General features: G+C 44.1%; 1 protein-coding gene across 3 annotated transcripts in view; it reads left to right on the top strand.

Moving 5' to 3' along the window:
* The window catches only part of CDH13 (cadherin 13), a 1035770-nt gene that overhangs the window by 646399 nt on the left and 361926 nt on the right, over positions 1-27445 (top strand). For all 3 annotated transcript variants that reach the window (XM_007452531.1, XM_007452530.1, XM_007452529.1), the window contains one exon: positions 12619-12763. In XM_007452531.1, coding sequence (XP_007452593.1) covers positions 12745-12763 — 19 coding nt within the window. In that variant the 5' untranslated portion in view covers positions 12619-12744. The remainder of the gene's footprint in view (positions 1-12618; positions 12764-27445) is intronic.

Here is a 27445-nt window from a genome sequence, read left to right as displayed (position 1 = left end):
AGAGTATTTATAGGTGAGGGAACCGTATTTTCAAAGACCCTGGAATGGAAGTTAACAGGCTCGAAGAACTCAAAGGAATGTGTGGCTGGACTGGAAGGATTCTGGGAGAGTGATGGAAGATGTGGTCATGGTGCGTCCACGGCTCATGCCAAGGACTTGTAGGGCACAGCAAGGTCTTTGGACACAATCTGTGTGGGATGGTTGAGAAGCAGAAGAGCAAAAGGTCCAATTTGCATTTTAAAGGTAACCTGGAAAGCTGCGTGGGGAACAGAGTGTGGGTGTAAGAGTAGGAGCAGAGAGAGCAATTAAGAGATACTTGTAGCAACACGGGTGAGAGAGGGTGGCTCAGCCAGAGGGTAACAAACAGATTGTGAGAGATGGTCAGATTCAGAGGAGAGAAGGTATAGATGACAGGACCAGCTGATGGACTGGGCGTGGGGAAAGGGGACTGGGCATCAAGTTGATGGGCCACAGTCTTCCTCAACTCAGTAGCTACACCACCACTCACCTAGGAGCTCATTTTGATTCCTCTCTTGCAAAGACAGTGTCAGAGTTTGAAATGCTTAAGGAAAAAATGGGGAAGACGAAAGGGGGCCACTCAGCTGCATTCCATTCTGGCAGTGATGAAAGCCAGGTGGTCCTGGTTATGTGTGTAGCTCATTACTGTAAGGGTCTTATGCATAAGCAGCAAGCTTCAGCTTCTGCCCTGCTAGTCAACCTGCCCTAACCAGAGGCAGTCTCTGTTGGGTCTTAGCGCCTTCTGTTTGGCAATAACCTGAGGAGAATTGAGCTGTTGCAGAGGAGCTTTTCCCAAAGTGCAGTCTTTAGGCCACTGCATCCGAATTACTCAGGATGACTTAGCGTAGATTCCTGAGCCTTGCTGAGAACCTACTAATCCCTGGGGTTGGGTCCCAAGAGTCTGTATTATCCACATTTCCAGGTGATTCCCATGCAAATTAAAGGGTTTCTTTAACTTATGGTAAAAAAAACACATGACATAAAAATTTCCATCCTAACCGCTTTTAAGTATACAGTTCATAATGTTAACTGCATTCACGTTGTTGTGAAATAGCTCTCCAGAACTTTTTCATCTTGCAAATCTGGGGCTCTATACCAATTAAATAACAACACCCTTTTCCTCTCCTCTCAGCCACTGATAGTACCATTCTCCTCTCTGTTTCTATGAATTTAACTACTTTATTTTTTTTTAATTTTTAAAAAAAATTTTGGCCCCGCCACTTGGCTTGCAGGATCTTAGCTCCCCAACCAGGGAGCAAACCCGGGCCCCGGCAGTGAAAGCGGCAAGTCCTAACCGCTGGACAGCCAGGGAAGTCCCTGAATTTGACTATTTTAGATACTTCATATAAGAGGAATCATACAGTGTTTGTCTTTTTGTGACTGGCTTATTTCACTCAACATAATGTCTCCATGGTTCATCCATGTTGTAGTAAGTAGCAAGATTCCTATCTTTTTAAAACTGAATCATATTCCATTGTATGTTTATATTCCATTTTGCTTATTGATTCATCCACCAGTGGGCACTTGGGTTGCTTCCACCTCTTGGCTATTATGAATAATGATGCTATGAATACAGGTGCACAAATAAAATTTTAAAAGCATTGTTCTCTAACATGAGAGAAACTTTCAGAAATGGAACTGCTCTATATCTTGATTGGGGTGATGGATATAAGCATAGAACTAAATACACAGGCATATGTGCATGCACACACACACAAATACAAATAAAAACCAGGAAATCTGAATAAGATCCAGGATTCTATTGACAACAGTGTTCTGCTTGCGATCCTGGACTATGGTTTTATAAGATGTTGCCAACGGGGGAAACTGGATAAAGGGTGCAGGGTATTTCTGTGTTATTTCTTATACCTTCAGGTAAATAAAAAATTATTTCAAAATAAGAAGTTTACTTAAAAAAGAGAGCATTGCTGTCACTGTCCTGGAGATTAGAGTGTGCCACCAAAAGGGGGAACCGAGTCTGAAAACGGAGGGTGATAAAGGTACGCCTGGGAGGGCAAGGAATCCTAGACATTGTTCCAAAGGAGAAAGTGGAACAGGAATTGAGGCCAACCCAGAGGGCTAAGTGGACCCAGGGACGTGCAGTCCAAAGCCCAGACAGCAGGACCAATATAGCAGCAATGGGGACCTGGATGTCTGAGGAGAGCCAGAGAAACAACGAGGTCATCTCACAGCTGAGTCCCCAGAGTATGGGCCTGAGCTGGTCACTGACACCTTCCTCAGGTCACATTGGTTCTGAGTACAGGGTGGGAGAGAAAGAGGGAGGAGAAATCTGGCACAGGCCCATGAACGCGGCTGAATCCATTCCTCACATGGAGATTGAACAGAGGTCTTGGCACCAAGAGGCTGGTGTATCTTCTTGATTCTAAATGAGCTTCAGTTTCCTACAGGCAGCTTCTGCAACATATCAGCGACTTCCCTGAGATGCTTGAGTTTGTGAACCTTCATCAAGACCATAATGTTCTAAGGACATTTTTCTTGCTTCACAAAAAACTTTAAGGGTGCTGGCAGCCACTATTTATTTAGCACTTGCTATGTGCCAGATGTTTTGCTAAATGCTTTACAAACGTCAAGTATTTTACCTCATGACAGCCCCATGAGACAGGTCCCATTCTCCCATTTTAAAGATGAAAAAGTTGAGATTCTAGGAAGGTAACTGAATATGTTTAAAATCACAGAGTTGATAAGGGGTAAAATCAGGGCCTGGAGCCAAGTGTCCCTCAACCCGAAGTCCACGCTTGGAGTCTCAGCTCTTTGCTGGCTCTCAGAATTTATCACTGAGGTTGAAAATGAAGCTTCAAAGAAGAAGCAGACATTGATAACAGTGATGGTTCAGAAAACAGAGCTGATGAGACCAAGGTCCATATTATAAAGTTCTGTCAAATGCATAAGACTCTTTTGTATCCAAAATCAAAGACCTGTGAAGTTAGGAAAAGCCAACCACCCTCTGTTTTCTACCGTAATACTAACGATCTCTTATAAACCTAATGTTCCCCTGCTTCCCATTAATCATCAGTACTAAGAGATGCTAGATGTCCTAAAGTTTAACAGGTTCCCATAACTCCCCATTTGTAACAAACTATAGCCAACCTGTAGTCAATTTCAAAATAAATTTTATAGATTCTTTTTTAACTGTGAAATTAACACATGCCCATTATAGGAAATCCAGAAAAGTGTAGAGAAGCCAAGTTAAAAAAAAAATTACCTGCAATAAAACCACTGTTAATATTTTAGTATAATTTTAATAGTGTAATGTCTTTGCCTATTTTTCAAAAATTTCATCATATAGTACTACTTAGCAATTGGATTATTTAATTCATACAATGAACACCATGCCATTAATATTTTTCCATTCCCTCAAGCATTTCTGCAATGTAGTATTCTTTGTGCAAATACCAAAATCTATTTCATCAATATGCAGGTAGAACATTCTGTTGTTTGTAATTTTTCCTATTTTTAAACAATATTGAAATGAGTATCCATGTTGCTAAACACCCCTTATTCCCTGGCACACACATATAACAAGTAAAATCACATGTTTTCAAGGCTTGTGATGCATATTGACAAATGGCGTTTCAGAGAGATGTTTTAGTATCATCAGTAATGTATGAGATTTGGTTTTCTGACAAGTTTGTCAAATACTATTAGGTTTTTCTAATTATTTTGGCAATTATATAAGCAAAAAGCCATCTCATTTTAATGTTATAATATATTTATTGCTTTTTTCTTTTCTTGCTTTGCTAATTGTTTTTTTCCCCTATTGATTTTTAACCAGCTCTTTGTATATTCAGGATAGTAGATGCAAATATTTTGCTTAGTTTTCTGTTTATTTATCGTATTTTAGTGATACAAAAAACTTGCATTAAGTAGTTAAACCTCTCAATAATGCACATAATAACTTGTGCCTTTAATACTGGTTTAGAAAGGCCTTCCCTACTCTATTGCATAAATATTCAAAAAAATAGACTTTTTTCTTCCTAATACTTTAATCCATCTAGATTTATTAGGCTATAATTCAAATTTTTATATTTCAACCTTAATTTTGAAGAAAATCATGTTTCATAAAACATTTTAATACTTATTTAACTAAATGACTTCAGATCCGTAAACTAAAAAAAAAAAAAAAAAAAAAAAAAAGGAAAGAAAGAAACGTATTTCATTGCTTTCTATTCCTCTGAATTTCACTTAAGGAAGGGAGAAGGGCAAGTGAAAATAAAATCACCCATAATTTTCTCCTACAGCTTTGTTTTTAGAGGTATTATATTTCTCATCTTTGCACGAAAATCCCCTTAACCCCTGTACATATCTTTAATGGATCTGGCATAATTCCAACATCCATGATTTATATAAATTCTACTTGAACCAATTAGAATTTTCAGCCTGTGTCCCCTCTTGGCATAGAGGATATTCACTGGGACTTTACCCAGGCTGCTTCAATAAAATTATTTTGAATATCTGCATAGATTTCTTCCCCATAATTAAAGTTACTTTCAAAAGTTAAATAGAAAAATGCCCTCAAAGTCCAGCGTGGTTGTGAGCATACATTCCTAAGAAAAAAAAAAAGTGTTTTCATTATGTTTGGTGGAAAACATACTTTAAAAGTAAAATTTCACATTCACTAAAGAAATACTATGGCTCTAAGCAAAGCAAAAGCTTTCCAAAGAACAGTTGATAATAGTATCAAGATCTTTAATTAATAATTTAACAAGTAGGAAACTTCTATCGCCCCTTTGATCATTTTTTTGAGGGAGCTGTAAACACCACATCCAGTCCATAAAGGGGAAGATTACACACAGAACTGTGTAAATGAAGGTGGAGGAATGTTAAAAAGGCTAAAAATATCTTTTCCCTGGGAACTCTCTAGGAGTTGGTCCGTAATGAGATTCAACTTCGATAAATGAATAAAGCTGAGAAAAATAACTTGAATATGCAAATGATTGGTGTCAAAGAGAAATCTAGATTACTGTAATAGGAAAGCAATTTTGAGGGGGTAATGGCTGACACAGAAGAATTGCATCGAGGGTACTGTATCAACATTTGCAAAAGTCTAAAGAAAGGTCTGTTGGGAGTACACAAATGCCCAAGTCGCCAAACCTCATCTGATCTAACAAAGCTTTGTTTAGAATTTCCTATGTGTGTGCTACACACACTCGCTTATCTTTTTATTCCTTTAGCAAAGAGAAAGATGACATTCTAAACATCTTTGTTACATGCGCCAACTTAGATACGGAGAAGTGAAGTTCCTTAATAAGACAGGCTCACCGTGTGACCCAGTTAGCCTGGGACAGTCTTGATTTCCACCTGTTGTTGTGGCTTAATTGTTGATAGTACCTGCTTTCATTCTAAAAGTTGTTGCAGTTTGAACAATTAATGATGTGGCCACAGTATCAATTTTCTATTGCTGCTGTAACAAGTTACCACAACTGTAGCAATGCAAAACAACACAAATTTGTTGTCACTTACTTCTATAGGTTTTGAGTCCAACATGGAACTCACAGGACTAAAACCACACGCCAGCAGGCTTTCATTCACTTCTGGAGGCTATAAAGCAGGCCTTGGCTCTTCTAGCTTTGGGTGGCTACTCACACTCGGCGCATGGCCTCTTCCTCCACCTTCAAAGCCAGCAATGGCTGGTCAAGTACCTTCTCACATCAAATCACCCAGACTTTCTTCTCTTCCTCTCTCTTAAGGACCCTCATAATTACATTGAACCCACCCAGGCGATCCACACTGATCTCTCTATTTTAAGGTCAGCCGATCAGCAACCTTAATTCCCCTTTGCCAAGTAACCTTGTACATATCCACAGGTTCCAGGATTAGGACATAAAACTCTTTAGGAGGGTCATTATTCTGCCAACCACAGCCTCTTTATAGGTAACAGAGCTGAAATTTGAAGGCAGGCTTTCTGATTCAAAGTCTAGTATAATTTCAGTGATCGGTGAGGTTGTCTTTGGTGGAAAACCCTTGTTTGGTCTTTATGAGATGTTGGTAGGTGGGGAGGGTGTGAGAATTGCAAACAAAAGTTCAATAAAAATATCTGTCAGTGCCTTCTTTACTCGAGGCACTTAATTTTGGAGATCATCTGTTATAAATAATCTCACAATAGCCTGCTTATGCAAAATCTCTGTGGGATTCTTTATCTCCATAGAATTTTTATGGGATTTTTTTTTTAAAGCTGTGAACATCTTTGAGGTTCTCAGGACATAGTTTCAGCTGCCTTCCAGGAATATCGTATCAAGTTTAGATTCCCCTAACGTGGAGCCTGGTGCTTATTTCACACACCTTCATAGTCATTGAGCCTCATCTTTTCTTTATCCTTCGCCTCTATGGAGGCAAATGCTGGCATCTTATTTCTCACATGTGTTTCAAGGTTTTGTGTAGATCTGTATGTGTCTAAACTTGTAGTCACATGTAACTGGAGATGTCTGATGTTTGTTAGACACTTGTATATCCCTAATTGAATGCAGGGAACTTCTAGTTAGCATTTTGCATTTCTAGCATTATAACTATTCTTATTATAAAAGGTGGTATTTGGAATGAAAGGAACAAGGCCCATCTTTCTGACTTATAAATTGGTTCAAGTAGGATTTCCTAAACAAGTATTTCAAAGCAGCATCCACGTCGGAAAACGTTGTAATGTCCCAAAGAGGTAACTTGGAGGGCACCTACTCATTTGGGTAGGAGACATCATATCTGTGTCCAAAAGAGAAACTGAGTCACGTTATACTAGAGTTATAGCTCATAAATTCTCTTCATTTTCTGTGATGTGAAAACATATGGTTGAAAAGCATGTGAACACACACGCATTCCACTGATAACCAGTAGTTTAACTATATCATCTTAAATAAGTAATGTACTATGTTGTGTATGTTTTACTTCATTTGAATATTTAGCCCAAAGCACAGTTATCAGAGTTCAGAAAGTTCACTGAAGTGTTCTCTAAATTATTTTACTTCAAAATGACTCATGAGTCTATAGACTGTGTATCTCACACTTTGTTTCTTATCTGATTGATCCAGGTTTGACGTCTGTTACTGGGGTCATCTTGTAGAAAAGATATTGTGTTTTAAGAGCCAGTGTCTTCACTTCGGCCTTCACCCAAAAAACCTTGTAGCATGTTTTTCATCGGTTCATCCCTTTGGATCAGATCACAGTATCAAATTTTGTCTGACTAAATTGTCTTTCATAAACAGAGCAAAGAGAATAATCCAAGTGAAGGGCAAGATGTTAATAGCTTGTTGTGACACCAAAGGCCAGTGTACTTGTACGTGCTTTGTAATTTGCCTCGTTACGTTTGTGTTGGGTTGTTTTTTTAAGGGACTCTTGTCTACGCATGTGCACAGCCCATCTCCATTATTATGGTGCAGTAATTGGTTTGAAGAGTCATCAGTTTGCATGTTGTGACTTGATAGTTCCCACTTCTGGTGGAGACACCCCCAGGATGTGGAAGGAGAATCGAGAACCTAGGAAGTGGGGTTCAGGAATGGTGGCCGAGGGGACCCAACGTGTTTCAGCTAGAGCTCTTCTGGCAGTGTAGCTTCCATTCTGACGCCTGTGGTTTTTCCCCACCTCCTCCCCATTTCAGAGGTCCAGCTCCCTCTCACCCTACACACAGGACTCAGTGACCTGGTGTCCACCTACCACAGCCCCTGAAGTGGAGCGATTAGTTCACGTGGTACCTTCATGTCTCCAGTGTTGCATAAAGTAATTTTTCCTTAAACAGATTAAGAGTGATTTGCATACCTTGTTCCCCTCCCCATTTTATTCACCTTGGTCATTTGAGAGCTACATTTATAAGAGGTCCAAGTCTTTTCTTTACAGAAAGTCTGTGACATTCCGGAAGGGAACATGTTGTAGCTAGGCTGATGCTATGGTATTTCCCAGCCTGTCACTTGTGGCAGAGGGTGTCGCATGATACATAAAGGCTCATGGTGTGTTTTATTATGTATTTTCATGTGTATTAGGAAAAATTTTAAATAAGCTCACCATACCCTGGAATTCATGGATAATTTTGCCTTGGAGGAGTCATCAGTGAAACATAACAGTCTATGTACAGCAAAGCTATTAAGTAAATAACATAGTTAGTAAAGAGGAATTTTAAAAATGTAAGGGAAGTCCATGAAAGAGCATTTAGCAAACAAGGGCACAGTGGGGGGCAGCACAAATTTTCAAGTCAGATCTAAGTTTGGATCCAGCTGGATCACAAGCTAGCTTTTGACCATAGACCAGGTCCTTAAATTTCTCTGAGTTTTGCTGCAATGGGTATTTCTCCAGGTTGTTTTGAGCCAAATGAGGCAACACATAAAAAGCCCAGACATGTACTGGACACCAAATAAATGTTAGTTCCTTTCTTTCAAAAGGAAGTAATCAGTTAAATGTACTTGGGTGTTGTCTACCGCTGTGGTTCTTGTTCATGAGTTAAGATTGCACGGAGTCAACTGGGCTTCGGTCCATGGAGCCTGGGACTGACGGTCAGCTCCTGTGTGCCAGGAATGGAGAGACAGGACAGATGGCCAAAGCTGAGGCCAAAACTTTGGACTCCAGTCTCTTAAAGAGGGATTGCCTCTTCTGAGGAGGGCTCTGTGCAGTCAGTGATGAGTCAGGTGCCTGCTGTGTGCCAGGCACTGAATCTCAGCCTTGGGGATTTGCTATTGGGCACGAACACCCACCCCACCTCTGTCTTGATGGGGCCGGAGAGGCAGACATTAGTTGAATTGTCACAACAAATAAATAAGCAATTACATGTTATGGAAAGTGTTATAAAGGCAGGGTACCAGTGCCATGGGAGTGTCAACCACGGACACCTGAGGTAGTCTGGAACAGTAATGAAGGATCTTCTCTGCCAGTGATATCTGAGATCTGAAGGATGGATGGGGGCTGACCAGATGGCAGATGGGATGCTCATGTTGGGTAGGAGGGTTGCACATGAAGATACCTGTGCTCGGAAGGAATGGGCTGAGTTGGAAGAACTGAGGAAAGATTGGTGTAGCTGGATAATGAGAAATAGAGGGGCTCTCTTGTGATGTGAAATGAGTTTGGAGAAGTGGGCTGGGGCCAGGTGATAAAAGAGACTTGTCACAGTAAAGGAATGTGCTGTTATCATAAGAGGAATGAGAAACGATTGAGAGGTGTCCATTCTGGGGTGACATAAATAAATAAAAATTTTGAAAAGACACCTTGGAAGCCTGTATTAGTCAGCCTTCTCCAGAGACACAGAAGCAGTGATTCTGTTAGAAGGAACTGACTCACACAATTATGGTGGCTGAGAAGTCCCAGGATCTGCCTGGGCCAGCTGGAGGCCCAGGGAAGCTGGTAGTGTGGTCCAGTAAAAGTCCAAAGGTCTGAGAACCAGGGAGGCTGATGGTGTTTATTTCAGTCTGGGTCTGAAGGCCTGAGAAGCAAGACCATTGAGGGCAGCAAGGAATGGAGGCCCCTGCTCAGCACTCAGGTGGGAAGACAAGGGCGAATCCCTCCTACCTCTGCATCTTGTTCCATTCGGGCCCTCAGTGGATTGGCTGGTGCCCACCCCCACTGGGGAGAGCCATCTACTTTACTGAGTCCACAGACTCCAATGTTAATCTTATCCAGACACACCCAGAAATAACGTTTAATTTGAGCACCCCATGGCCAGTCAAGTTGACACATAAAACTAACCATCACAAACCCCTTAGAGAATAGATTACGGCAGGCAGTATTAGTAGCAGGGGCACCCATTAGGTGCCTGTTGCAGTGGCCCAGGTGGGAAGTGTCAGAAGCTAATCTCTGGAGGTGATGATGGATTTGGAGAGAAGAGGGTGGATTTAAGACAAATTCAGGAGACAGAACAAGCAGTGTAGACCCGACTCGTTGATGGAGTGGCTGGGGATAGAAGGCCTCCCTTGGGGAAGAGGGTGGCTTCTGAGTTTCTGTTGTGATCCCTGGGAGAAGGACCACCCTCTGGGCAAAGTTTAGAGTGAAATGATTAACATGAGACTGGATTTATCGTACTTTCTAGTTGCTCAAAACTCCTTGCCTCCAGAGGGAGGAGATATGGGAATATAGGTATATGTACAGCTGATTCACTTTGTTGTAAAGCAGAAACTAACACACCATTGTAAAGCAATTATACTCCAAAAAAGATGTTTTAAAAAAAATCCTTGCCTCCAGTAACGACATTTTAGAATATTTTGATTAAATTATTTAAATATAAAATAGTTCTGCCTTCTCTAGCAAAGGCTGAATGAAGCTGCCCTTTGAAAACTGGGCAGTAGGCAGTAGGAGTTGGGTTAAAATTCACACCCCAAACAGCCAAGGACCTGGCTTTATTTCAACCAAAGACACCACATATCTTGGATCTGAATCCTAATCCCCCACATTCTACAAGACTTGGCTAGCGTCACAGGCCATAAGTAAGACAGAGGAACAGAATTCACATTTGCCAAATACGCGAATCTGTCAGAACTGGGTGGGACAGACTCTAGATCCAGCTCAACATAATGGGAAGACAGACACTAAGGAGATACAGTTGATCCGGATGAAGGTCAGGTCAAGTTCTTGGCAATTTTGGGAGGACAAAAGGCCAGACCTTCATTATTACAGGAAATTGCTCCCAAAGCTTGATTTTTATTTTCTTCGTTTAGCAGTATTCTCATAGTAGCTTTAAAAATCAGCATAAAAGCTCATTCTCTGTAAGATCTCCTTTGTGTGCAGATGTTAAAAGGCTTTGCCTATTTAATTTCTTCTTAGCTAAGGTACTCAGGCATTAATTTTATCTACCCCAGAAATGTAAGTGTGTGTGTGTGTGTGTGTGTGTGTGTGTGTGTGTGTGTGTGTGAATTTGTTAGTGAAAGGCTGAGGTAGTGTTAAAGAGAAAATGAAAACCAAATTCCTCTACCCAAGTGTACCTGGTTTCACGTTTGCTTACTACTTTCAAATTCTGTCCACGTGTGTACATCACACATGTATAGTACACATGCTATTTTTTGTGTTTTCACACTGTATTCTAAGTAGATCAACAAAGTTGAATAATTATTTTATCTAATGGCTGTATTCTAGCATCTTGCTACAAACACATTCATTCAACTTGTCTTTTTTGCACTGGACATTTAGTGGACGCCAGTGTAATTTCATTATTAGAAATAACCCTGCAGAAAGTATTTCCATGTATGTCGTGCAACCTGTCTCAAATAGAACCCAGAGTGGTATCCAAATGGAACAAAGTATGTGAGTCCTTCATAGATTCGGTGAATTTTGCCATGCGACTTTCCAAAGGGTGAAACTAGTTTATAACACATTCAGGTGGGGTATAACAAATGTGTTTCTCTTTTCTTTTCCTAATTAGGGCTAGTTTTGACAACAGTATTGATGATAACAGTAGCAACAGTAGCAGCAGCTGATATTCCTGAGATGAGTTACGTAACAGGCATTATATAAAGTGATCTAGAAACATTGTTTATAACAGTTTAAAATGTAAACTCTGGAGACTGACTTCACAGGGCCAAATCCAGACTCCACCACCTAACCTCTGATTGGCTTCATTCCCTCCTCAGAAATGGTTCATAGGGTCACTGTGAATATCAAGTGAGTCAATATAGTAGAGAGCCCCGGTAAGCCCTGGATAATGTTGGTTACCGTTATCCCTAATAATGAGTGTTTTATGAACCCATTTTACAGGTGATAAAACTGAGAGATTAAGTGTATGAGTTGAGGTCACACGGCTAGTGAGAAGTTGTGCTGGGATTCCAATTGCAGAGACCATTTCCGAAGGATTCCAGCTACAGAGACCTTTTCTGATAGAAATACTCAACAGGGTCCCAATGCAGGGACCACCACTGATATCCAAGAAGTATCGCTGTGGCCCCTGAGTTAAATCAAGCAAGTGTCAGGCACAGAAATGAGAGCGTAAGGTCTGCACGGTTCACTAGAAAAGCCACAACATAATTCCTTGTTACCATGCAACAGTAAAGCTGGGTTTTCTATGGTATTTTCTTCAGCCTTGAGATCTGAAGGTAGTTCCATATGGAATTGTGAAATCCCTGCTAGATTATAAAGGCCTGGTGGGCAGGAGTCCCAAAGTCTCATTCAGGACCCCTGCAAGCACCTTCCTTGCCTCAGGAAGGTTCTCTATAAATACTTACTGCCCTGAATTTCTCCCAAATATTACCATAAACGCTTTCGGTTATTTCTTAATATACTCTGTTCACAACTGCTTAGTCAGTTCTTTTTATTAGCATAACATTCCTTTTAAGCATAATGATGTTGGAAAAACAGAAACAATGTGAGCATATTTTCTCAGCTGTGACTGATTGCTGGTGTTTAGTGTTTGCCTGTTTTTTTTTTTTTTTTGGACTTCCTTTGCAGATTTGATTAATTAATTGTAAATTTCCCAAGTGGGACTTAACATGAACTGATCTTTGTCTTTTATTCTGTAATGTTTAGTTTCTATTCTAGTGCTGGTGACTATCCATTGAGACCAACGTTTGAATATTGCCAAGGGCTCATAAAATTGCTGATACAACCTACTTTCTTTCTCCAGAGAACCTGACTTCAATTTTCATAATGAATGAATGCCTTCTTTCTCCCCCAATCTCTTTCCTCCAATAGCTACTTGTGGAGACCATTGATGTCAACGGTAGAACTCTCGAGGGGCCGGTCCCTCTGGAAGTCATCGTGATTGATCAGAATGACAACAGACCGATCTTTCAGGAAGGCCCTTACGTTGGCCACGTCATGGAGGGATCACCTACAGGTATGTTAGGTTGGCTTACCGTTCGCATAATGGCTTGGGAAGTGGCATCCTCTGATCTTTGGGGATTCTGGAGACTGTTTTATTGCCGCTCTGACTTATTGTTGGTATGCATCAACACTGACATATTATTTCCCTGGATAGCAGCAAGAGCTGGAAACGTGCAACTCAGAACATGACTGGTGTGTTGCAAACTAGGAAAATGTCTTCCCTTGTGCCTAAAGGTGATCCTTCAAGGAGGACCGACATCTCAGTCTCCCATGTGTGGCTGATGTCGGACACCATGTAAATATCTAGCTCACCCTTGTGAGGGCCCAAGGCTGAGCTTGTGGTATAGTGGAACTTTGAAGAAAATTAAGGTCCCCACTGCAAGCTCCTCAGTTATTTCTCTTCATAAGTGCCTTTTAATAAGAACCATTTGGGGAAAATGGGTAGGACTTCTTTTTCCCTTTCCTTAGAAGACATGGATAGAGAAAACTTTTCTCTTTGGTCAAAGGGCCAAAAGCAAGCATTTTATTTCTCTCTCTGGCAATACATGTACCTAGTGTTACAGAAATCACTCAGGGTTACTATGGAACTCCTGGTATCTTTTCCCCATGTTTAACCTTTCTATCACAGAAGGTTTCAGAATTGAGAGCTCCCTTTTCTGGCCCATAGCTGCTAATTAAAGCATTCCATGACCAGCAGCAGAAGTCACCCCTGAGTATAATGCTTGAGAAAGTGAAGAGCAAAGTAGAAAAATCCCTATTTTAAGGCTGGACTTTGATTTTAAGCTTTCAAATACATTTGAGTGAAAACATGCCACGTGAAGAGTGTCAGCGTTGCTGTGTCTGGATTACGCCAGACAACTGCTGTAAGCAAAGGAGCCACTCCTCAGGCCGATGGGAGATGGAAGCTCAGGGGCTGCTTTAGCTGGTTCTTTTTCCCCCTATACTGAATGGACGGGATGTATCAATAGCATGTAGATACGGGAGGCTCCGGAAGCATTGTCATGGCAACCTGCCTAGACTACCAGGTGAATAATTGTATGCAAGGTGCCTAAAAGCTCCCTTCAGCTTCGAGGAGCTGGACCTCTGTGCACTTCATCAGTTAGATCCCCAGGGGCAGAAGCACCCTCTCCCTTCCGGGAGTTGAATGCATTCTGTAAAAAGGAGAGGGCCTTATGGGCAGCGTCCTGGAGAGATGGAGAGCGGGCAGGTGAAGGTGTGTCAGGTCACTTCAGGGCAGACCTTCCCCGTGGCTCCACTCAGTGGGCTGCTTTTGATGCAGAGACGGCTTCTGGGGAGACACACCCTAGAATTGGCTTGGATGCTTACGGAAATCTTCTTAAGCCGATGTGCAGAGCAAGTTACGAGAACCGATAGGGAAAGCTGTTAAAGAGACTGGGGTCTGAGCAGAGCAGAAAAGTGATTCTGTTTCCATCTGTGGTACCTGGGCCCTGAATGTGAGTGACTGGAACTCGAGATGGGCAGGAAGAGTGTTCTAAGTGTAAATGACAGTGGTTACATCCGAGTCGGCTGTGAGCATGTATATGTCTTTGTATATTATGTGTGTATATGATTAGACGATGTCCAGTTTTTCTCCCACTGGGCCCTTCTTTAAAGCTTGAGAAAGAAATTTCAAATTTTATTGCTTTATATACATAATCGTATTTTCAAAGCAAAAGGGAATCTTCTTTTATGCTTGTTGAATTTCTTAAAGCACAAAGCAGTTCAGATAGGGTGGACACATACCCAGCAAAACGTAAATCACCTCAAACTTCTATTTGTGATTGGTATTATCCTATAAAAATACATAAAGACTTGTATATCTGTATGGAGTAGTTTCTTCCAGCTATGCAGAATTTGGCCTGAGTCATTGTTTTCTTTCTCAGTACCCTCTGGGTTGGACTATAAAGCAGAAATTGACCTGGAGTCAGTCAAATTTGAGGTCAAAAATATGGAAATGTTGTGGAAAAGTTTTAGAGGAAAAAACACTTAGATTACTTAGCCCCCTGTGGGAGAGCTCAGGCAGATGGCCCCCGAAGTGTCTGCGAGGACAGTGGGGAGCTGGCAAAGAAGGTGGGACCCATTTTCCAGTCCCCTCCCAACCTAAGCCACTTGTAAGTCGTAACAACAAGCCCTGACAGGCTAGAGAAATGATCGCCTCTTCTGTTTCCACAGTGTCCCTCTCGTTTGTGGCTTATGGAATCCTACGTGTTGCAGACCTTGCATCACATCCATTTCACAGAGGAGGATGCTGACCCCAGAAAGAGTTCATTGACTTTGCCCAGTTCACACAAATGACTGATGGGGGACAGTGTTCAGGACTCAGCCTGTAGCATCAACCTTCAAATCATGTGCTCTTTCAACTGACCCACAAACTTCGTGGTGAAAATAGCCATTGAATGATCCTGACATTTAGGTGGGCACTTGTTGTGTGCTGACAGCTGTACACACTACAGCTGTATCACTGTATCGTTTCCTCCACTCTGCCCTGAGGGCTGGGCACCTCTCCCCATGATACAGATGAGAAGACTGAACCTCAGAGGGGTCTGGGAACTTGCCCAGGTCCCTCAGCTGGTGGACGAGCTAGAATCAGGGTCCGCGTCTGGCCTCAAGGCACAGGCTCTTTCTTGGGCACCTTCTCTCACACAGACTCTTTGCAGGCCCAGACTCTTTGATTTAGCTCCTGAGATAAAATAACCAAGCCAGGCTCCTTGATTCATTTTGCATTTCATGTGAGCTGTTGCTCCGTCTCTAGGGTTAAACGATGTTAACATGGGAGCCCTTTTCATCACTCGCATCACTTTTCTTCTGCATCCGCGTAACCAGAGCCAGCTTCGTGGGGTGGGACCTGCCCAGCCTCACAGAGCCCCAGGCTCTGAAGGGCTCCACGCTTGGTTTAATGCTGTGTTGTTGCCATCTTAAAATTCTTAATAATTGTTCAACAAGGGGCCCTGCCTTTTCATTTTGCAGTGAACCCCAAAAGTTATGTAGCTGGTCCTACACATAGCACTGTGGCCTAGAGCTGGGTTTGATGCTCTGCCCGGCTCCTTAACAAGGTGAGACTGTGGGCAGGTTACTGAACCTGCTAGAAGCCTCAGTCACCTTGTCTGTAGATGGGGTGGGTGTAGAATAATACCTACCCTAGAAAACTCTATGCAATGAGTAAATTAGGCAATGTGCTTCACTTAATGCTTGGAATATAATAAGTGTTCAAGAAATGCCAGTGTATTGTTAATGCTCCAATTATTCTTATCATTCTGGCAGCCTATCCTTTAGGGAAGGCAAGGCAAAAAGACATGCAGTTTGTGTGAAGGAACATCCATCTCCCAACCAACCAAGCATCATTTTCATTTTCATGTTGCAGTGTACCCAGATGCCATCAGCACCAGTCCATCATGGAGGAAGGTCACCCATATTTATCTGTATGTGCAGACAGGAGGCCATTTCTAGCTGCTCAGCACTAAACTCCAGGCTGTTATTTTGGGGAATCATTGCTAGATGAAGGAAGATCAACAGAAAATAATAGTTTTTGAACTTTGCAGATTATGGACTGTTCCTTTTGTGGAGTTGCAAGGCATTGATTTATGGGACCCACGCCCAGGCCCTGGCTACTCCTCAAAGAAAACCAGAGCTCCGTGTGAGTGTGATGTTTTCTGAATGCCCAATGCATGCTAAGACCTCACGAGTAGGGGATAGGTAGAGGCTGGGACCCTTGACGTTCCTGGAGGACACACACACCAGGGCCCCGCAGTGCCTGCTGGCACCACCTCCCCAGTGTTTTATGCCACTGGTGGTCCTCTGGGCACCATTGAGAGGGGTTATCTGTGAGGAATGGTGTGCAGGGCTTCCAGAAACAGACCCTAATATGAGGACTGAGGGCAGGTGGTTTACCTGCCAGGTACAGGATCGTGAGTGGGGAGAGCTGCAGGAAAGGGAAGCCGGCCAATTTCAGGTGCCGCGTTAAGCCAGCTACCAGCGCAGGCAGTTCTGAGCTTGATCCCTTAGGGAGAGAGGGCTCTGGGAAATGACGTAAAACACACACATTGGAGTTAGCCCAGCTCAGGATCCAGGGAGCTGGGCTATCCATCCCGCAAGCCCGGCAGACATCCATTAAGAGCTCTCCCCAGAGGGACTTTCATTAATTCCCAGGCCCTTTCGGTCAGCTGGGGCCGCAAGCAGGGTTCCAGGAGCTCAGGGGTAACCTTCCAACAAGATACAGGAGCTGGCTTTTGCTTCCGTGCTGCTGCTTCCATGCTGTTGGCCACCGTGCCTGTCAGCAGGGGCAGCTGGGAGAAAGGAGCCCAGCACCCAGACAGGTGGGGCAGCTTGAGATACATCAGGGGAGGGCGGTGATGGGGAAAATATCATAGTCCTCAAACTATATGACTGAGAAATGAATGCAACATTGACCTTCTCTTGAGAGAAGACAGGGCCACAGGACCTAGAGGTGTGTGTTCTGAGTCCTGAGAGATACCCATTGCTTAGTTGTGTGCTGACACTTCTTGAGGCTATTGAATAGAGGCAGGGATTAGCAGCGAAATCCCCATCTTCTAACTTCTGAGAGCCTGAGGACCCGTACCCTCTCTTGCTCCCTTTATTTTTTTTCCATGCAGTATTTTTACTGAGCATCTACTTTGTGCCAGCAGTATTCTAAGGGTCCAGCTGTGGACCTGCCAGATGCTGCTTATTCCCTCCTGGTCTGCAGAGCCAAGCAGGGAGACAAGCAACAGATAAATCAGAACTGAAATTGGTGGGCAAGGCAGTGTAGCCATAGGGACCCCTCATCCTAGGAGGGAGCGAATCCAGCCTCCCTGAAGAGGTGATATGAGGAGAGCAGGGGGCTTTGTCTTTTATTTTATCTCTGGGATCCACCTGAGTTTCTGTTCTTCAAGTCTCAGTTACTTTAATTTTTTTTTTTTTTTTTTTTTTTTCTCCGTATGCGGGCCTCTCACTGTTGTGGCCTCTCTCGTTGCGGAGCACAGGCTCTGGACGCACAGGCTCAGCGGCCATGGCTCCCGGGCCCAGCCGCTCCACGGCATGTGGGATCCTCCCGGACCGGGGCACGACCCCGTGTCCCCTGCATCGGCAGGCAGACTCTCAACCACTGCGCCTCCAGGGAAGCCCAGTTACTTTAATTTTTTTTTTTTTTTTTCTCCGTATGCGGGCCTCTCACTGTTGTGGCCTCTCTCGTTGCGGAGCACAGGCTCTGGACGCACAGGCTCAGCGGCCATGGCTCCCGGGCCCAGCCGCTCCACGGCATGTGGGATCCTCCCGGACCGGGGCACGACCCCGTGTCCCCTGCATCGGCAGGCAGACTCTCAACCACTGCGCCTCCAGGGAAGCCCAGTTACTTTAATTTTTTTTTTTTTTTTTCTCCGTATGCGGGCCTCTCACTGTTGTGGCCTCTCTCGTTGCGGAGCACAGGCTCTGGACGCACAGGCTCAGCGGCCATGGCTCCCGGGCCCAGCCGCTCCACGGCATGTGGGATCCTCCCGGACCGGGGCACGACCCCGTGTCCCCTGCATCGGCAGGCAGACTCTCAACCACTGCGCCTCCAGGGAAGCCCAGTTACTTTAATTTTTTTTTTTTTTTTTCTCCGTATGCGGGCCTCTCACTGTTGTGGCCTCTCTCGTTGCGGAGCACAGGCTCTGGACGCACAGGCTCAGCGGCCATGGCTCCCGGGCCCAGCCGCTCCACGGCATGTGGGATCCTCCCGGACCGGGGCACGACCCCGTGTCCCCTGCATCGGCAGGCAGACTCTCAACCACTGCGCCTCCAGGGAAGCCCAGTTACTTTAATTTTTTTTTTTTTTTTTCTCCGTATGCGGGCCTCTCACTGTTGTGGCCTCTCTCGTTGCGGAGCACAGGCTCTGGACGCACAGGCTCAGCGGCCATGGCTCCCGGGCCCAGCCGCTCCACGGCATGTGGGATCCTCCCGGACCGGGGCACGACCCCGTGTCCCCTGCATCGGCAGGCAGACTCTCAACCACTGCGCCACCAGGGAAGCCCAGTTACTTTAATTTTTAAGCAAGTCCTACCATGGCAGACATGAGGGAAGCAAGCAATCAAGTGGTCTTTGGGACAAATGGCTGTCCCAGGAGCTCAACTTTGCTCGGCAGTTGGTATTTTCTAAAACAGCTTGAGCCAAATAAGGATGGTTTTGATATTTGAGAGTTGGTATTTGAGACCTAGCTCAGCATGAATTCTCAGTTTGTTGGTATGACCTGGTGGTAGAGTCCCTTTTCTGGTCACCTGTTCACTTGTTGCAGTAATTGCATGTGGCCTTTTGGTCCACCAGCTCTCCGGTTTTCCTCTGCTGGTGTTTAGACTTTCACATCAAAGGTTCTTCCATTCTCAGCTATTCCAGCCAGTCCTGTGAGCTTCTGGAATGGTGGCCACGGGGCTATTTTTTTCTTAAGTAGATAAGTTTCTTTTAAAAATGAGACTCCACTTTCTTCCCCAGCTTTTTTAAAGTAAAATTACCCTCCAGTCGCAGCATCCGGAGGAGACCACAGTTGCCACCTCCGGGAGCATGGTTCTAGGGCTCTCCCTGGCACCTCCACACACAGGGACGCACGCACGCACGCACGCACGCAGTTTCTCAGAAGTGGAGCTCTGCGTGCTCTTCTCTAGCTCACTTTCTTTGCCCGGCAGCGTCCTGTGGACGTTTTTGTAAATCAGTAAGTACCAAGCGACATCATTGTTTTAAACAGCTAGCATCGGGATCTACCATCATCTAGTCAGCCAGTCCCCTGTTGACTGAAGTTGTTTTCACTTTTCCCTACTTACAGTCAATTCTGCGGGGGAGAACACGTCTCCTTCTACTTGTGTGACAATTTCTTTAGGGCGAATACATGCAAGTGGAATTGATAGGATAAAGGATATGCTTATTACACTTTGATGTATATTGGGGTGACACTTCTAATCAGGGGATATTTGTATCTTGGCTAAACTCATGCATGAAGATACGGTAGTCTTTCTGTTCACATATGAGCACACTGATGGACATTTATTTATATTTCTGGGTTATACCCAATATCTCTAAGGCTTGTGGTCACTTCCCTAACTGTGTATGTAGGCTGTGAACAGCCTTGCTCTAAACTTCTCCCCAGATTGCTTGGCCGAGGAAGAGGACTGAAATTGTTGATTCTGACCCCTCTCCTGGAGTCATCATTGGAGTCTCAGCTGAGGGAAGTTGCCTAGGAACAGATGTCACTAACAGGCTGCAGTGTCATTCAGATTGAATTATGATGCAAATCACTCCAATGCAGTTGACCATAAAACAGAATTTATGAAGGAGTTGCATAAGCTAATCAGAGACATCTTCCCAAAAGGAAAGTTCCAGAAAATAAAGAGTATCAAAAGTGTTGAGTTATCTGGACTTTGCTACCTACTCAAGAAACTGAATGTCCACCAAGTTGCTTCTAACCATGTCTGGGGTCCCCACGTGTTGTCTTACAGGGGCTCTAAACCAAGCCTATCCACAACCTTGTCGTAGCCACTATTATTTTCCCTCCTTTATACCCCAGCCCCTCTCTGATGGACACTATTGTGTATGTTGTTGCTGGTCCACGGGTGCCTTGGAGGTACCACAGGGCTTGCTGAGACAGGGGAGGACGTCCAGAGCCCTATATTCTGTTCAAAGGATACCCAACCAGTAAAACTGTGTGTGGCATCTTAAGTGTGGGGAACTTTGAAAACAGCTCTTCTCATTTTTGTTCGTAGCCCTCTCTCCACCTAAATTCATGTATGAGTCAGTGGGGCTAGAGACCAGTTCAGTAAACAAACGCCACATTGTTTTTGAATCACTCTTCTCTCTAACCGTGAAATCTTTGTTCCTTATGTGTCTGTCTCCCCTCTGCCCACCACCCACCTTTCTACTCATTCATGTCAGATCTTTGAGGCACTGAGGATAACCCAGTGACCTGGAGAGATATGGCTTCTGTGCTCAGGGAGGTTACTTCCTCATAAAAATAAATACTTGATAGCCCTGACCCACTAATTTGCTGGATATATTTTAGTCTCAGGCTGGGAGTCATCCTTCCATCCCTCCCCATTTGGGAGAGAGAAGGATTTATGACATCAACTATGGAAAAATAAAATAAAAATTTATTAATTAACTTAATTAAAATAACATAGTAGTTTAAAGTGAAGGGAAGGTGAAGAGGCATTGGTAGCCTCAGAAGCTTAGTGATCATTGTACAACATTTTGAAAGAATAAATCTGATGGGGATTTCCAGTCAAAATGGAAATGAGGTGACAGTTGAGCAGCTACAAAATAAAAATGAAAACGTCCTTGAGTTGTTAACAGCACCAAGCACGGTGGACTGCAATGCCACTGAAATCTATCCTTGATGCCTGAGGATCCACTCTGAACAGCCCAGGAATTCTTAGTGTTATAGATGAGTACAACAGAGTGGCAGGTCCACAATGGCATTAAACAATTATAATTTTAGGGAAACCCTTATTTCAAATCAATTCCTGATGACACTTCATTCAGCAAAATCGCTTAAAGAAAATTTATTGGGCAGGGTCTATGAGCAAGATAGTGTTCTAGGTGCTGGAGATGCAGCGGTGGCCAAGACCAGTTAGCTCTCTGCTCTTAAGGCATTTGCACTGTAGTGGGAAGAGAAAGATAATTGACAATGAATGGAATAAACAAGGTAATTTAAGACCTTTGGATAAAATAGAGCAAGGTGATGTGAAAGAATGACAATGAGGTCAAGGAAGATCTCTCTAAAGAGGTGACATTTAAGCTGAGACCGGTGAGAATGCAGGAGCCACAGTGTCAAGGGGCCAAGCAAGGACATTCCAGGCAGAGGGATCAGAAAGTGTGGAGGTCTGAGGCAGGAATGAAGATGGTGGGACAGAGAGGTGGCCGTTGTGGTGGGAGAATGTCAGCGAGAAGGGCACCTGGTGAGTTCCAGGGGATAGGCCAGCAGAAGTCAGCAGACTGTGGGCCATGGGCCTAATCTGTCCTGCTGCCTGTTTCTTTTTAATAAAGATAATAAAGTTTTATTGGATTACAGCCATGCCCATTCATCTAAGCATTGACTATGGCTGTTTTCACATGACGCTCTTAGAGTTGGGTAGTTGGGACAGAGACTCAGTGTCCCACAAAGCCAAAAATACATACTACCTAAATATATATGTATTTAAAATTTATAAAATATATATAAATACCTAAATATATATATAAACTATCTAAATATATATTTTTAATATATGTTAAATATTTAAAATATTAAATATAAAGATAAAGATATATATATATTCTTTACCTAGCCCTTTACAGAAAAAGTTTACAGACCCCTGAGTTAGAGCTCTGTAAGTTTTGATTACATTTTGAATTGAGTAGGAATCCCTTGGGTAGTTTTAAGCAGGAGAATGGTAAAGTCTGATTTTACGGTTAAAATGTGACTTGTGCTACTCAGTGGAGAACAGAAGTAGGGCAACCAGGAGATGTCAGCACTCCAGGCACGAGAGGTCTGTGGCCTGGACCGGGGTGGGAACAACGGAGGTGACTAGAAGAGGTCATGTAAGATTTTTGCAATGAGCCCATGATGAATGGGGGAATACTGAATATTGACTCATTTTATGGTGCCGGACTGTTGTAACCAATGCCATCTATTTGGAATTATGGTAATACTGTAAACCTTAATAGGTTTATAAATGTTCCTCAAGTATGAACTGGATTTTACCTTCGGTTTTCTTTCTACGGCATCAGCTTAAGGCCAGGGGACCAGACAGTCTTTTCATCCTCAATTGTCAGCATTTAGCAGAGTTCCAGGCACATGGTAGCCCCTCAATAAATTCTGTTCAATGAACAAGTAGCCCCAAATGGCAGAAAGTGTGAATCACAATAAATTTCCCTTTTTATTTGATTTTTAAACAAATGTAGTCTTTATTGGCAATTTCTTCCTCTTCTGACAAGTATCTCTGGAGTGCGAGTTCGGTACCAGATACGCTGATGCTCAGTAAGGATGGGGTCAGGGAGGGATGCATAAAACAGACACGGACCCTGACTCGGAGGAGCTTGCAGAGGAGTGAGGAAGGCAGGTGAAAAACACATCCTGAGCCCGCGACAGTGCTGCCTGGGGAAGGCAGGGGCCGCGGGAGCATCTCACTAGGACCAGGGCAGGGAGGCGGTGCCAGCACCCCAGGAAAGAAGCCAGGGTAACCGCCTGCATAACGTTCCTCGTACTGGACTCTGGTCTAGGTTCCATGCCTACGCCTTAATGCAGTCCTTACAGTGCTTTCACAGTCGAGGAAACACAGGCTCAGGGAGGTTAGGTTACTTCCCTGAAGTCACACAGTTGGTGGGCGATAAAGCTGGGATTCAAATTCAGCCTAACTCCCGTGTGCCCTTTCACTTCCTCTCACCCACGGCACCCACTGTCCTCGTACCACTTCACCCAGGTAAATGCTAAGATCAATCCGAACCTGCCACCCTAGGGAGCATTTCCTTGTGTGCGTATGAGTGTGTATGTATTTGTGTGCGTGCACGTGTACGCACACCTGTGTAGGCGCGCGTGTACGTGTGTGTGTCGCATTTGCCTTCTCAAATACAGCCAGATCCTCCCCCTAGCGTTAGTCCAGGAGACGCTCACGCAGATCTCTTCTCCAGTATCCATAAGGCACGCTGGCCATCAATCAAGACAGTCTACAGGTGGCAGTTAGAAAAGGTTTATAATCAGCAGAAAGCTTGGTAAACCAGCTTTCAGTGCAGCGCCGTTGCACTAAGAATCCTGTCCCTTCTGAGGGCAGAGTCTAGGGCGGCTGCTGCCATCCGTCTATACAAATACCTTTGAGTCACTTCACCTTAATATATGAACAGTAGACTAAAAGAAGCCCTGAGTAATTTAGGTGTAGAACCACCTCCCTTCTTAAGTAAATGGAAGAGATTCAGTATTCTGAGCTCAATGGGAAGAAGGCATATAAAATCCCTTTTAAGTATATGTTCTTATAAAATATAGGTCATGAATTGAGTTTTCCAGTATCAAAGAAAAAAATTTAATAGACTTACAGCTTTCTTGCTTTAATTATGGCTGCATTTTTAAAAATCAATCATAGTACCCAAAGCTATTTCATTATTCAGAAGCCTGGCTATTTTCAAAGATTTCTTTAAAGTTTGGTTTGGGGAATTTCAGTGTTTTCTTCTTGTTCGTTTTTTTTTTGTTTTTTTCACTTCTGTTTAGTGTGCCACAGTTTTTTTCTGCGATGTTCCTGGTTTATAGTGGGCTGCTAACAGGGGCACCCGATTCAGGGGGAGGGCAGGCCAGGGCTCATGTTTCTGCAGTTGGCCTCTGTATCTTCAGGAAAGGTCACTTTTCAGAATGATGGAGGACCTCACGGTTCTCTTCCTTTGGCTGTCAAAATCAGACACAGTGAGGGGCTTGCCGTCTGTTCCTCCGCTTCTATTCTCAATTCTGCAACTTCACCCTCTGTCTTGCTGGGCAGGTTCCATGCTCATTGGCTCACACCAAAGTCATAAGCCAGGGTTGCAGGTGATGACTTGAATAGTAACCTAGACATGCAGAATTAAGTTAATCTGGTTTTCTGCGTGCAACACATCATTTGAAAATGGCTGGGTGGATTTCTGCTAGTTTGGAAAAGTAGGTTTGACGTGGTTTAACGTGAAATGTTGACCCATGCCACTAAGACATAACCCAAGAGACCCATGCTGCTGCTGTCAAAGAAACATGTTCTGTGAATGCAGACATCACAGAAAGAGTAATGGTTCAGCTGAGGATGATTTGCCCTCCTCCCCAGGCACGTTGGGTGTCACGCTGGGGGAGGGGAGAGTGCAACTGGCACCTAGTGGGTAGAGGCCAGGGTTGCTGCTAAACACCCTGCAATACACAGGACGGCCCCCACAGCCCAAGGTTATTTGGCTCAAAAATATCAATAGTGCCAAGGTTAAGAAACCCTCCCCTAGATGGAGAAAATGAAGAGTATTGGTTATGAGGCCCAAATCTAAAGTCTGGAGGGCAGATGCTACAAATTGTCGGCCCTGGTCGGTACCAATTTGTGGTGAGCTCGGGGATGAGCGATGGCCAGAACCTCCTCCTCTGAGGATGCCCAGTTAGCACGTAGCTCAAGTTACTAGTGAGTGCCTGTGAGGAGGAGCGGTGCTGGGCCCTGCGCTCCCCGTGGTAAGGGGTTCCTCCGCAGCACCTCACTGACTCACCCCACGAGTCCTGAGAGGGAGATACAGTGAGCATCTCCATGTCTCCAAAGAGGACATTGAACCTTAAAGTTAGAAACCAATCCTTCCAGAAGAGCAGAGACCTCTTCCCTCAGTATCCGTTCTGGTCTCCCTTTTTTTTTTTTTTTGCGGTACGCGGGCCTCTCACTGTGTGGCCTCTCCCGTTGTGGAGCACAGGCTCTGGACGCGCAGGCTCAGCGGCCATGGCTCACGGGCCCAGCCGCTCCGCGGCATGTGGGATCTTCCCGGACCGGGGCACGAACCCGTGTCCCCTGCATCGGCAGGCGGACTCTCAAGCACTGCGCCACCAGGGAAGCCCCTTTCTGGTCTCTTTTAGTAACAGGCCCCAACGTAACCCACTACAGTGGCAGTGTGTCCGTATAAAAACTCTATTGTCCAGCCTCCCTTGCAGCTAGATGTGGCCATGTGACAGATAACAACCAGTGAGCTGTAAACAGAGTGTTGTGTTGCATTTCTGGGATGAGTTGGGAGCCAGGTCAGCTGGGGAGAGTGCCCTTTTGTCCTCCTCCCACCACCTATTTCTTATTGCTGCCCGGAATGAGGATATGGCGGCTAGAACTCGTGCAGCCACTGTGCTTCGTAAGGTGGCTTTGAGAATGGAAACCATGTCCTAGGGAGGTGTACAAAGATAGAGATTGGATTCTGTTGCTTGTGGAATATCATGTTAGCCCTGGGCTGCGTCTCCAGAATTATTTTCCATAAGACAATAACGGACTTCTGTCTTATTTAACTCACTGTTACATTGGGTTCTCTGTATTTGTTGCCAAACCTAATAACAGCTGACATATGTGGTGTCACTCAACCAGTAAGAATGGTAACCCAGACCATTTGACTCCAAGCCATGCTTAGCTGCTGTGCTGTGCTGCTCAGGACATTCAGAGCCACTTACGCCTCTGTATGCATTCCATGCCACCAGTTTTTGTTTGGTAATCAGAAAATTGAGCCTTTACTGGAATAAAAATGGCCTTTGTCTCCTCTGTTATCTTAGAGTTCTTTCCAGAAAGCATCCTGAAGTCTTTTTGTCATTAGATATTTTTATTAGGTTAAAAACATACTTAATGCCTTGTGATGGCAACTTTCTAGGCACAGAGGTTTCGATTCCCTCCTGTCAGCAATTCCAGGTCATAGTCCAGTAGTGATTACCTGGAAATACTCCAGTAATGCACGTCGTCGTGCGGCTGCCATTTACGTCAGTGTGCTGACCTCCTGTCCAATCCCAAGGACTGGTGAGGGAGGGGAAAGGTACAGGGAGTGTTAAGATGGCCCTAGAAGGTTTTCAGAGATTATTAATTTTTTTCCTTGCCCATGGAAATGCATCGTAAGGATGTGCCCGTCAGTCATCAGGAAGATCAGTATGTTCTGACAAGAGCACAGCATGAGGGTTGAGACCACTGGCTCCTGTGTCCAAAAGACTTGGTTTTCAGTTATGTTTCCGCTACTGATTGCGAGACCTTGAACATGTTGTCTTACCTTCTGAGCTTTGGGTAACTCCTCTGCAAAATGCGGGTAACAATAATGCCTCCAAAGGTAAGGTGGGAGGTTCACTGAGAAAGTGGATGTCAAGCATTGAGCACGTTGGCTAACGAAATACTACACGTGCTGGAAATATATTAGTAGCTACTGACCGGTTTTTTTCTAAAATGACAATAGATTCAGGAGGGTCACAGTGCTGTCACCTCGCATCTTGCAGAGGAGGGAGGAACTCTGCCAACCACCAAAGCCGAATTCCAGTCCTGGCTCCTTCTCTTATCAGCTGTGTGAATTTGAGCCTTTAGTTCCTCGTTTTGAATGGACGATCATCCGCCGCGGCAGCGTTTTGTATGAGTTTGAGTTAGACAAACTGAAATGCTGCAATATGGAAATATTAACAAAAATCTCATTTGTCCACAAATTTAGAAACGATGTGATCTCCCAAATTTGAAGCATTTGCCAAGAATTAAATACTTTTCAAAGTGGCTGGCAGGGTTTAGTATAAACCTCAATGAAATCAGTTCACATCCCATATGATTCACTGATTCACCCGTTTCAAGTGTAATATTCAATGGTTTTTAGTATAGTCACAGAACTGTGCAATTACCACCACAGTCAATTTTAGAACACTTCCACCATCCCTAAAGGAAACGCTATTTTCATTAGAAGTCATTTCCCATTTCCCCCCCAGATTCACCAACCCTACGAAACCACAAATCTACTTTCTGCCTCTATAGATTTGTCTGTTCTGGACATTTCATTTAAATGGAATCTCACACTACCTGGGCTGTTGTGACTGGCTGCTTTCATGCAGCAAAATAATGTTTGCAAGGTTCACCTGTGTCGTGTGTACCTGGCACCAGTACTTCCTTCCTGTTTAGCTAAAGACAGGGTTCATTTCAAAATACATCTGCTCTTCCCGTAGTTGATGCTGTTCTAGCTTATAAAAATGAATATGTACCATTCTTTGCAAAGATTAGTCTTGAATTATGTGCATTTT

This window comes from Lipotes vexillifer, unplaced genomic scaffold (genome assembly GCF_000442215.2).
Source record: "Lipotes vexillifer unplaced genomic scaffold, Lipotes_vexillifer_v1.1 scaffold443, whole genome shotgun sequence".
NCBI classification, from domain to species: Eukaryota; Metazoa; Chordata; class Mammalia; order Artiodactyla; family Lipotidae; genus Lipotes; species Lipotes vexillifer.
The sequence above is the reverse complement of the archived record's forward strand: the minus strand, read 5'-3'. Positions and strand labels throughout refer to the sequence as shown.